The sequence below is a fragment of the Podarcis cretensis genome (genome assembly GCF_951804945.1).
Source record: "Podarcis cretensis genome assembly, chromosome: 15".
Classification (NCBI taxonomy): Eukaryota; Metazoa; Chordata; class Lepidosauria; order Squamata; family Lacertidae; genus Podarcis; species Podarcis cretensis.
The window spans coordinates 11,637,550-11,650,071 of record NC_137185.1 but is presented as its reverse complement, the minus strand read 5'-3'; the positions used below and the strand labels follow the sequence as shown (position 1 = coordinate 11,650,071).

The 12,522-nt window shown below is 48.8% G+C and overlaps 1 protein-coding gene across 5 annotated transcripts in view; it reads left to right on the top strand.

The window, feature by feature from the left end:
* Positions 1-10,183, top strand: part of GTF2IRD1 (GTF2I repeat domain containing 1) — an 88,062-nt gene extending 77,879 nt beyond the window's left edge. For 4 of the 5 annotated variants that reach the window (XM_079955505.1, XM_079955507.1, XM_079955506.1 and 1 more), the window contains 5 exons: positions 3,654-3,731; positions 5,051-5,243; positions 7,240-7,277; positions 7,576-7,712; positions 9,886-10,182. In XM_079955505.1, coding sequence (XP_079811631.1) covers positions 3,654-3,731; positions 5,051-5,243; positions 7,240-7,277; positions 7,576-7,712; positions 9,886-9,954 — 515 coding nt within the window. In that variant the 3' untranslated portion in view covers positions 9,955-10,182. Of the gene's footprint in view, positions 1-3,653; positions 3,732-5,050; positions 5,244-7,239; positions 7,278-7,575; positions 7,713-9,885 lie in introns of all 5 variants that reach the window. The other variant, XM_079955503.1, reaches the window with a different exon arrangement.
* The last annotated feature ends 2,339 nt before the right edge of the window (positions 10,184-12,522 follow it).

Below are 12,522 nucleotides of genomic sequence, written 5' to 3'. Positions count from 1 at the left end.
TAGCCAAAGAGGCTGCCAACCATCACAATTTCAGGGATCTATTGGGGGGGGGGGACATTTCTGCATTGCAGGGGGTTGGACTAGATGACACTTGCGGTCCCTTCCGGCTCTACAGTTCTGTGAGTCTATAGATAACAGGTGGTGATGAGATGAAGCAAGATGGCAACTTGGCTAGGAAGACTGCGCCCTGACCTGAGCTTTGCCCCTGACCTGGGCCACATTTATGCCCTATGTTTAAAGCAACATGGTTCCACATTAAACAGCCGTGGCTTCCACCAAAGCATTCTGGGAATGGTAGTTTGTTGAGGGTGGCTGAGAGCAGTTAGGAGACCCCTGTTCCACTTGCAGAGCTACAGTTCCCAGAGTTGCAGAGGAAGAGGGATCGACTGTTAAAACCACGCTGGGAACTGTAGCTCTGTGAGGGGAAGAGGGGTCGCTTCCAAGCAACTCTCAGCACCCTTAGGAAGCTACAGCTCACAGGATTCTTTTTTTTTGGGGGGGGGGGAATCTACGGCTTTTTAAAGTGGCATATCATTGTGCTTTAAATGTATGCGTGTGAATGTAGCCCTGGTTCAGCTTCATTGCTTCCCTCTCAGAGGCTGCTTTGAATATTTAAAAGCAGGCACAAGAGATCAGATGACAGATCTATAGGTTGACTCTTACCCCCACTTAAAGTGAGAATATGCAATCTTAAGAGTTGCACCCACTTTGTACCGTGGAAAAATAGACAATATTATTATTATTATTATTATTATTATTATTATTATTATTATACCTGGACTTCAGCCAAAGATCCCACAGCAGCTTAGAACAATTAAAACACAGTACAGTGGTACCTCGGGTTAAGTACTTAATTCGTTCCGGAGGTCCGTTCTTAACCTGAAAGTGTTCTTAACCTGAAGCACCACTTTAGCTAATGGGGCCTCCTGCTGCTGCCGCACCGCCGGAGCACGATTTCTGTTCTCATCCTGAAGCAAAGTTCTTAACCTGAAGCACTATTTCTCGGTTAGTGGAGTCTGTAACCTGAAGCGTATGTAACCCGAAGTACCACTGTATTACAGACTTTTTCAAACAACTTAAAATTACACAAATAAGATGGGTCCTAAAAATGTACACCTCAAGTATAAAATGCCAGGTGTGTCTTCAGTGTTCTCTAAAAGCTGTATTGCGAAAATACCATGTGGGGAGGGAAACGTTTCGCAACTTAGGGGCTGCCACAGAGAAGGCCCTCTCTGTGGTCAGGTGAGGTGAGAGTTGGGAGATTCAGGACAGAAAAAGGGAAGTGCTTCATTTCACAGCTGAACTGTGGAACTCGCTGCCACAAGATGCATTGAGGACCTCATCCTTGGACAGCTTTCAAAAGGAGATTAGGCAGTGACAAATAGCCATCAGGGTTAGTGGCAATGTGCCCTTGAAGAGCAGACACTGCGAGATAAATCTATGGCTCTCATGACCTGTTCATAGCTATTCCATCGGGGGATCTGGTCTGATCCTGCTGAGTTCTCCTTATGTTCTTAGGTTAGCTAGAGAGGACCTTACTCCTAGGTTGAAGGAGCTGACAGAGGCGTTCTACAGTAGCCATGAATTTCATAAAGGGTGCAATACAACCTCTCTGCGTTTTATATCTCTCATTAAGTGCAATTGTCAGCAATGGCATCGGAGTAGGTCTTTGGGGCAGAATAAGGAGGTTTGTTTACTTTTAAAAACTATTTATAGACAGCACTTCCATAAAAAAATACAGCATACAGAATTACAGTGAGATAAATAAAAAGAGCAGTAAATTCCGGCTGACATAAACAGAAAGTCACCTTGCAAAGCACTGAGTAACAGTTTATAGGAGACACCTGAAGGAAGGCAGGGATAATTCCCGCTGAGCCTCTAGTGGCAGGGAGTTCCACAGGGCACAGACTGCCGCATTAAAGGCTTGGAGGCCTCTAGTAAAGACTGACCAAACCCCAGGGGTGTGAGGAACCTCAGGGAGTGGCCATCAAAGGATCTCAGTGACTGACGCAGAGTATAAGGAATCAGATGGTCCTTTAGGTACTTTGGACTCAAGTTGTGTTGAAGCAGCTGGGCCTGACAAGCGGGAGAGGGTGATCATACTCACATCCTGCCCACTGGCAGTTCTTGTGTCCTCAAGAGCAACACAGCCGGTGACAACAGCTGCATTGGCACCCTAGGGTGCATCCAGGATGATGGGATTTTTGTGACCTTGCCCACCACTATGAGTCTCAATGATGGAACGGGAGCAGTCAGTCCCTGGTGCGCAATGGCACCTCCTGAAGCACACCGGCGACTCCTGAAGCACACTGGTGGCCCTGCCACTTCCCCCATCGGTGGTGCGTAGCTGGGGACGCAGCATAGCTGGGGAAAGTCTTCTGCAGCCTGCATTAGTGTCTTTTTCAGGCCTGCCTCTGCCGTCACGAGGGGCTTGAGCAGCCAAAAGCCAAGGTTTCGGATAAAAACGGTCCAGACTCTGTCCTTGCATTACACCCAGTATTCACTGCCTGAGGCAGGTGCAGGGAACCTGCTACCCTGCAGGTGGCGCTGTACTACAACTCCCATCAAGCATTGCCAGCAGTCAGGCATTATGGGAATTGTAGTCCAACAGCAGTTAAGAGCTGCTCAGTGTGAGGCAGCTTCCTTTGCTTGGTGCTGTTTCAGACCGAGCAAAATACCCAACCGTGTGTTTCCATCCAGAGTTTCCTTTCTTTGTCTGCTACCATCAACACACCCACGTCTGCCAAACTGAGCATAAGTGGCGTGAAGCTCAAAGAGTGAAGGGGAGGCCGAGCCCCTTTCCTCCGGATCCTTCTAAATCCTTCAGGACATCCTCGATAGCATGAAGAGCTGCAGACCCGGGTGGCAACAGGCCATAGATCATCTCTCCCCCCACCCCAAATCTGGTGCCCTTCTGGGTCTTTGGACTACAACTCCCATAACTCCTGGCAAAGCTGTGTTGACTGAGGCTGATGGGAGTTGTAGTCCAAAACGTCTGAAAGGCGCCAGATATGGTTGTCATAAAGTGGGGGGTGGGGGAACCTCCCCCTGCCCACCAGAGGACCAGATCTGTATTTGCCCTACTCCTCAAGCACCAAACTGGCTTGCAAATCTGTTTGTTAAATTTATATGCTACCCTTCATCCGAGCCTGCGGCTTCACAACTATGGTAGTGAATTGAGCAGAATGGGAGGCAAAAGGCGGGGAGGGGGCCGAATTTTGGCCTTGCACAAAACATCCGGCACTGCCCAATTCCAGTTGGGAGCAAAGGGCGAAACGCCTCCCACTCCTCACATCGAAGTCTTGATGCAGCTCCTACACACAAGCCAGGCAATTAGCCAGTGCACTGTAGTGTTTAGAGTGTCGGACTAGGACGTGGGAGACCAGAGTTCGAATCCCCACTCAGCCTTGAAGGTCACGGGGGCCAGTCACCCTCAGCCTAGCCCACCTCGCAAGGTTGTTTTGGGGATAAAATAAGAAGACATGCCTACGCCACCTTGAGTTCCTTGGAGAAAAGGCGGGCAATTAACGTAACGATTTAAATAAACCAGGCAGAGGCAAACTACGTGTCCCATGCAGTGGGTTATGTCAGCAACCGGATGGGTGGGAGGAAGAGCTCCCAAGGTTACAGCTCCCTGTTTCCTGTCTCCGCAGACGAGGACGACGCCAACCGCTTGGGCGAGAAGGTGATTCTCCGAGAGCAAGTGAAGGAGCTCTTCAACGAAAAATACGGTGGGTTGCCTTGCTCTGCGAGCGACACTAGATCTGCTGTGGTGACACTGGCGGACAGAAAACAAAAAGTTTTTGCCTGGTGCCCAGTGATGTGTAATGATGGCTCCAGGAGAACCTCCCTGGGCATTCTATAAGCATTCTATAAGCAGGGGGCCACCACTGAAAAGGCCGTCCTCCTCTTGCCCCATGGAGGAGGGCCTCAGTGGACGACTGCAGGGTCTGGGTTGCTTCCTGTGGGGAGAGGCGGATAATTTCGGAATCACAGGGAAGGCGGGCAGAGTGCATCTCAGCGAGGCAAAGAGGCAGAGGCCTGTGGTGTCTCCAGCAATAGGAAGGCTCGAGAAGGAGGCCTTGTGTAATTTGGCCTCCTAAACTCCAGCAAGTGCCGGAGAAATTTGTGAGAAAGGCTTCAGGGGTAAACCCTGAGGAAAACTCCATACTGCCCGCTGCCTTGCGGGGCATCTTTGGGAGGAGAAAAGGCTAAGTCTCTAAGACATCCTCGTATGCCTCCTTCCGGCAACTCCTGCAGCCAAGCTGGTGCCAAACATATTGCTCTCTTTCCTTTGGATCACACCAGTGAGGTCGAGAGGGGGATGGGGTGGTCCTGTTGTCTGGGCAGCCCAGGTCGCCTTGCTCCCCAGGGAGGTCAGTCCAATGCTTCTAGCACAGCAAAAACAACACAGGAGGCAGCAGTTTTGAGTCTCTACCGCTACAGCAGACACTGGGATTCTACAGGGGGTTGACCTCACCCCGGGTGGCACACTCCATTGTCACTCGAGACAAACAATACAGTGGTACCTCAGATTGAGAACTTAATTCATTCTCTCTCATGAACTGGGCAGAAGGAGGCAGCAAGCAGACTTGGAAGTAGCAGAGAGATATGCATGGTGTACAGTGGTACCTCGGGTTACAGATGCTTCAGGTTACAGACTCCGCTAACCCAGAAATAGTACAGTGGTACCTCAGGTTAAGTACTTAATTCGTTCCGGAGGTCCGTTCTTCAACCTGAAACTGTTCTTAACCTGAAGCACCACATTAGCTAATGGGGCCTCCCTCTGCTGCTGGAGCACAATTTCTGTTCTCATCCTGAAGCAAAGTTCTTAACCCGAGCTACTATTTCTGGGTTAGCGGCAGTAGCCGAATAACTTTTACTCAGAGTTCACAGTTACGGTTTAGGACCAGCCTTTTCCAGGGAGGTTTTGGAAACCGCAAACAGGATGGGGACCAGACCAGGCCGGTTTCATTTCGGCTGTGAGACATGGCAGGGTTCGCCATCTTGGGCCTTTTGCATCCCGCTATATCCTCTGCTGTTGTTTCAGGAGAAGCTCTGGGCCTGAACCGACCCGTCCTGGTGCCATACAAGTTGATCAGGGACACTCCGGACGCCATCGAAGTGACTGGCCTGCCGGACGACATTCCCTTCCGAAACCCCAACACCTACGACATCCACCGGCTGGAGAAGATCCTCAAAGCCAGAGATCGTATCCGGATGGCGGTTACCAACCAGCTCCAGTAAGGGCACCCCAGTTCCCACCTTTGAGCGCTTCTGTTGGATATGTAATGTCGCAGCGGCCTCTGCTGGCCTGAAACCAGAACTGCTTTGTTGGTTGAATTGCGGCAGAATTGCTGCAAGTGAATTTATCAGAACATACAAACACAGGTCAATTCATTTAATCACTGCATTTTCCTCTTCGGTACCTGGGGACAAAGCAGTTCACGCTGAGAAACAGTCTAAATATGGTAGTTCAAAAACAATGGCTAGCCAAAAAAGAAGAAGAAGAAGTATAGCTCAGTTGGTTAGGGCGTGGTGTTGATAATACCAAGGTCGCAGGTTCAGTTCCCTTATGGGACAGCTGCATATTCCTGCATTGCCGGGGGTTGGACTAGATGATCCTCAAGGTCCCTTCCAACTCTATGATTCACTAATAACGTAATAGCATATGATTGCCAGTTCATTTCTGGGCCCGGTTTAAGTACACACATTGGTGTTTAAAGCTCTAAATAACTTAGGCCCCAAATATCCGAAGGATTCCCTGGCAGTGTGCTCCTTGTCCAGATATGAAGCTTGCACATTCTGTTATACATAACTTCCCTGGGAATAAGTCAGTGGAAAATACCTCTGATTGCACAAAACATTACAGACAGTTTAAAACCATTCAAAATAACAATTACTGAATTGTTTTATTATATCTTTGTATTATTTTAAAGAGAAGTATATAAACTTTTTCAGTAAATAAAGGCAAGCAAAAACAAACACAAACCCCAGTTTAAACCACAGTTCAAAACAAATACACTCACCAGAAAAGAATGGGTCCTAAAAAAATAGACATCTCAAGGCAGCAGCGGAGCAAGCCAATCGGGCGCCTGGGGTGGCGCATGTGCCCTGTGCCCAAGGGTGGGGCCAGCAGCCCACAGGGGTGGGGCCAGCCGAGGCAGGACACTCCGTGGGGCCTCCGAGGAGTCTGCCTGCCTCCTCCCACTCAGCTGCCCTACAGCTGAGGGGGAGACGGCGGCTGGACCGTTTGGGGCAGTACGGAGCCTGCGGGCGCCCAAGCCACCATGTCACTTCCAGGAGACACACGTGGCTCAGGCGCACTACAGGCCCCACGGTGAGTGCCACCCGGCATTTTGTCACCCCCCTCAGGGGTGACACCCGGGGCAACATGCCCCTACCGCACCCCCTTCCGCTGCCACTGTCTCAAGGGTCAAAGGCCAAGTCTCAAGGGTCAAAGGCCAAAGAGGTGCATCTTCAGCATTCAGTACATGCGAAAAGGATTTGGGGGTCTTAGTGGACCACAAGCTTAACATGAGTCAACAGTGTGATGCAGCAGCAAAAAAACCAACAACCCTAATCCTATTCTAGGCTGCATCAACAGAAGTCTAGTGTCCAGATCAAGGGAAGTAATAGTAATGCTGTATTCGGCCTTTCTCAGAACACACCTGAGGTCCTGGGTACAGTTCTGGGCACCACAATTTAAGCTGGAACGTATGCAGATGAGGGTGACAACATGATCAAGGGTCTGTGTGAGGAATGGTAGAGGATCTGTCTGGGATTATTTTGCTGTGATTCCTGCATTTCAGGGGGTTGGACTAGATGACCCTTGGGGGTGAATTCCAACTCTGATTCTATGTTTCTGACAGTAGCCCACTGGGCAGGAAAGAGATGGGAGAGAGAATAGGAAACCAGGAGGGGAGGAGGAATGTCCTTATTGACCCCAGACTGATGAGCCCTGCGGGGGTGTGGTCCTTGTCAGGATACGAAGCTTGCGCATTCTGTTATACATAACTTCCCTGGGAATAAGTCAATGGAACATACCTCTGACTGCACAGATAAAGGCACCTCCTTTGTTTTGATTCCAAGATTGTAGACTTTTCACAGGGGCTTCCAAACTCTTCTTTGTCTGTTTCATTTTCTTAAGAATCGCCATCAATCTTCACTATGCAAATGCCATATTTTTCAATTTATCCATTCATTTTTATTTTTATCTTTATTTTTTTTACACTGCAGGCCCTTTGCAGACCTAGGATCTGAGGCCAAACAGCCAGGTAAGTTGAAAAGCGAGGAGGAAGGGAGATGAAAAAGAAAAACCCCAACCCCGAAACAGTCTCTCTTTTCTCGTAAGAAGATCAGAAGAATCCTGCGAGTCTCTGCAGACTTCTAGCAGGGGGAGGATGTGATTTGAAGTGGGAGAGGGTTGGTGTTTAATCCTTCCCCGCACTCGTGGTTTCCGCACAACTAGGGCACTGAAGGTGTGTTTATTGTGTTGCGACGCAAAGTGGGGCGGGAAGCAGGAAGGGTGCTGCAGTTCCTGTTTGAACCCACGTCCCCCTTGGATGTCCCTAGAAAACGATGGCACCATTCCCAAGCGGAAGCGGAAGAGGATTTCGGAAGGGAATTCCGTGTCTTCCTCTTCATCATCATCTTCCTCCTCCTCTTCAAATCTGGAGTCCACGTCATCAACCAACCAGATCTCACTTGTGGTAAATATACACCAAGGGGCTTGTTTTTGCTGAAGGGGAGGGTCAGCCTGTGTCTGGACTGCACCACCTCAACTGTGGATCGGGCCTCCCATGACTGAACACACAGCACATCCACTGCTTTCAAGACCCAGCGTTGCCCTAAAGAGGATTCAGATTAAGGGCTTTATCAAATGCTGCTGCTGCTCAGAGTAGACCCACTGAAAATAATGGGCATTGCTAACTTACAATCACAGAATTGTAGAGTTGGAAGAGGCCCCAAGGGTCTGAGGGCCAGTGTGGTGTAGTGGTTAAGAGCAATAGACTCGTAATCTGGTGAACCGGGTTCGCGTCTCCGCTCCTCCACATGCAGCTGCTGGGTGAAGTCTCTCAGCCCCACTCACCTCACAGAGTGTTTGTTGTGGAGGAGGAAGGGAAGGAAGGGAAAGGAGATTGTTTGCCGCTTTGAGACTCCTTCGGGTAGTGATAAAGCGGGATATCAAATCCAAACTCTTCTTCTTCATCATCTAGTCCAACTTTCTGCAATGCAGGAATCTCAGCTAAAGCATCCATGACAGATGGCCCTCCAAACTCTGCTTAAAATCTTCCAAGGAAGGAGAGTCCACCACCTCTCGAGGGAGTCAGTTCCACTTTTGAACAGTTCTTAGTGTCAGAAAGTTCTTCCTGATGTTTAGGCTGGATCTCCTCCCCTCCAGAGCAGCAGAAAACAAGCTTGCTCCATCTTCCACAGGACGGCCCTTTAGATATTTGAAGATGGCCTTCATACCACCTCTCAGTCTTCTCTTCTCCAGCCTAAAAATCTCCAACCCCTCAACTGTTCCCCATCAGGCTTGGTTTCCAGACCCTTAGTCATCTTGGTTGCCCTCCTCTCCACATGTTCTAGCTTGTGAACCGGCCTGAGATGGCTTATATTTGGGGCTAGAAAAATGTCACCTAGACCCAGGGAAACCAACCTCCAGATATTACTGGTCAGCATCTCCCACATCTTTGGCCATTGGTGTAGCAGGCTGGGGCTGATGGGAGTTGTACTCCAACAAATTTGAGGCTACCCTTAGTCTAGACAGGCCCCATTATAAAGTGCTAGCTTCCTATGAGATCCTTGAATCCCTTGGGGGTTCTTTGTTCACTGTTTCGAGGGCTGCATCTACACAGCTATAAAAAAACATTCTGAAAATGCTCTGGAAGAAAAACCATTTTAAAGTTCACAATGGAAAAATTCATAGAGTTCTGATTTCAGCTCTACAGTACCATCTGGTGTCACAGTGTTATAACACATTTATAACGTTTTATGTTTACTAATGTAGCTGAGTCCATGTACTCATTGTGGTACATTAGCTGATTTGATTAAAAGGCTTTGTGTTTAATAAAAGCACACTGTAATTAACCAGGTATAGTGCTTTTTTAAAATGCTTTAAAAAATTTAATTGCTTAAAAATCAATGAGTAGCAGGCAGTAGCTTAGAAGAAATGAAATTCTTTCTCTTCTACCAATAGAAGAGAATAATCCTGTTCTACCAACAGGATTAATACTTTAATCCTGTATATGTGTGTGCTGTGTCTGTAGAGTGTAGGAAGTCATGTCCAATTTTTGGTTGTGCCCCCAGCTGGCATGCCAAGGGTGAATGTGGTTTCGGGGCTAATGAAGGCTCCCAACCCTGGTTTAGTGCTGTGAGATCAAGCTCCTCCCTGCTCTCCTTTCCCAGTGTGGTTACAAGGAGATTGGAAGCTTTGATTAACCACAGTTTCATGTGTTAATCCAAACTGTAAACTATGGTTAATCTTACATACGATTAGCAAAAACAAACCAGCTTCATAACCTATGGTTTGAAGGTTGACCTGCTGCCATGAACCTTAGTTAGCTACTAACCACTAAGCATAGTTAAAGACTCATTGCTGTTTGTCCAGGTTGGGACATCACAAAATAACATGAAATGCAAGTGAAAACTTCCAAACTCCTCCTGACAGTCACACCAGAAGGAAAGGGGAACCGTGCAGGTTCAAGGCTCACTGGCTCTTCCGAGTTGATGTTCAACTATGTGCAAATGTAACCATCCCGTTTGGCCCTGATGCAGCCCGATATTTGCAGTGTTGCAATTTCCTTTTGTGTTTTTAAATTATTATTATTATTATTTTATTTTATTTTAATGAGTTTTCCCATCTCTTGCTTTTTTCCCCAGCAATGGCCGATGTACATGTTGGACTACGGAGGTCTCAACGTTCAGATCCCAGGACCAATGAATTATTGAGACCTCATTCACTGAATTGGAACCTCAGATTATATAACACACAAACACACACACACAAAAAAGAAATCTCTGACGATGTGTAATTTTTTGTACAAAGTGTATATTCCAATATGTATCGATGCCTTTTAGTTTTTCCAATGATTTTTACACTATATTCCTGCCACCAGGGCCTTTTTGAATAAAAAAAAGGAAGTGTTGCCTTGCTCTTAAAAAAAAAAAAAGTTTTAAAGTTATTGTTGACCACGTCTGCATGCTTACGGAGAAAGAAGTCCCATTGAAAACAGTAGAATGTGGTGCCAGTTCTTGGAAGCCCTACCTGGTAGCAGGCCAGTCCCACTAAGCCAATTTGGGTCTCAAATTCTTACTATTATATTTATTACACAGCCTTTCACCAGAGGGTCCTGGGGTGGGTAATATAAAATACAGTATTAAAAATGATTTAAAACAAATTTCTCTTGCACTAGTAAGGTAAAGGTAAAGGGACCCCTGACCATTAGGTCCAGTAGTGGCCGACTCTGGGGTTGCGGCGCTCATCTCGCTTTACTGGCCGAGGGAGCCGGCGTCATGTGGCCAGCATGACTAAGCCGCTTCTGGCGAACCAGAGCAGCGCACGGAAACGTCGTTTACCTTCCCACCTATTTATCTACTTGCACTTTGATGTGCTTTCGAACTGCTAAGTTGGCAGGAGCTGGGACCGAGCAACAGGAGCTCACCCTGTTGCGGGGATTTGAACCACTGACCTGATCGGCAAGTCCTAGGCTCTGTGGTTTAACCCACAGCGCCACCCGTGTTCCTCACTCTCTTGCACTAGAGTGGGTACTAAAACACATATATCTTGAGTGTTCAAAGGCCAAGGCAGGGACTGTCAACCTGGTCCCTACCGTCCACTATTGGGCGTTTCAGGATTCTAGTTGGGCGGCTGGTGGTTCTATGGCAGAAGCTGAATCCTTCCATTGAGCACTGGTGGGCGGTAAGGAAATTTTACCATCAAGAAAGATGCATTAGTGGGCAGTAGGTATAAAAAGGTAGTGGCGGAGGAACCCTCTCCGGCACCCAGAGCTGGGCGAACAGCCCGGTGGCACACACACAACGTCCTGTACAGACTGCGCATGCGCGGCAGCCTGTACAGATGCCACGCGAGCGGCGCCCATACTAACTGTGTGCCACCCTCGGCTGCTCTACAACTGGGGGGGGGCGGCAGCGGGCCATCTTGTCACCCCCCCCCCAGTGGTGCCTGAGGCGGCCAGCCCCCTGCCCCCCCTTTGTACGCCCCTGTTAAAAGCTTGACTACCCCTGGGCCAAGGCAAACAAAGTGTGTCTTCAGCATATGAAAGCTGTACAATGAAGGTGCCAGGTGTGAGGAGGGAATTTTACAACTTTAGGACTGCCGCAGATAATGTTGTCTCCTGGGCTACCACCACCTTTGAGCTTCTGAGGGTCCCCACCTGCTGGTCTTAACACCCAAGAGGGTCTGTAGGGCCTGTTAAGCATCTCTTGGCCTAGTTTTTGGCCCATGGAGGTGCAGCTGACAGAAGCAGCTGAATGTCACAAGCTCCAGGGGGGTCTGTCCAAGGAGGGTCAAGCCTTTGACCAAACACTCAAGAGAGCAGAGCCCTAACAAGCCGAGGTCAAGCACAGATAATCAGCTTAGGTCCAAAAGGTGAACCAGAAACAAGGTCAGGGAACAGTCCAAGGTCAATCCGAGACAGTGAACTAGAAGCACATCCAAGGAGTCAGAGACTAAACAACTAGAAGGCTCAAGAGAGAGGTCTTACCTACTGCGGCCTCCTAAACCACCTCCTAAGCATAGCTGCTGGTCATGAAGAGATTCCTTACAAAGACTCTTGTGTCTGTCATAGTCAAAAATACTGTGTTGCCATTCTTTGGCCTGGACCCCAAACTTTTAGGCTTGGTCTCTTAAGGACTTCTCCTCCTTTGACAATTTCAGGGTGTTTCATCAGGTAGCAGCTTGGGGGTCCCCTCAGCATTAGATTTGGGGGCTCTGCCTGCTCCTCCTCAAGGTCCTCAACCTGTGAGGTGTCTTGTTCGTCTTCAGAGGACTCCATGCCTGGTACCAGGCCACGTCAGGGCGCCTTAAAGGTAAAGGTACCCCTGCCCGTACGGGCCAGTTGTATCCGACTCTAGGGTTGTGCGCTCATCTCACTTAAGAGGCCGGGAGCCAGCGCTGTCCGGAGACACTTCTGGGTCACGTGGCCAGCGTGATGAAGCTGCTGTGGCGAGCCAGCACCAGCGCAGCACACGGAAACGCCGTTTACCTTCCCGCTATAAAGCGGTACCTATTTATCTACTTGAACTTAGGGGTGCTTTCGAACTGCTAGGGGGGCAGGAGCTGGGACCGAAAGACGGGAGCTCACCCCGCCGCGGGGATTCGAACCGCCGACCATGCGATCGGCAAGTCCTAGGCACTGAGGTTTTACCCACAGTGCCACCCGTGTCCCCAGGGCGCCTTACAGCACATAAAACATTGTAAAATATTACACTTTGAAAATTTCCCAATACAGGGTTGCCTTCAGATGTATTCTAAAAGTCAGACAGTTGTTTATTTCC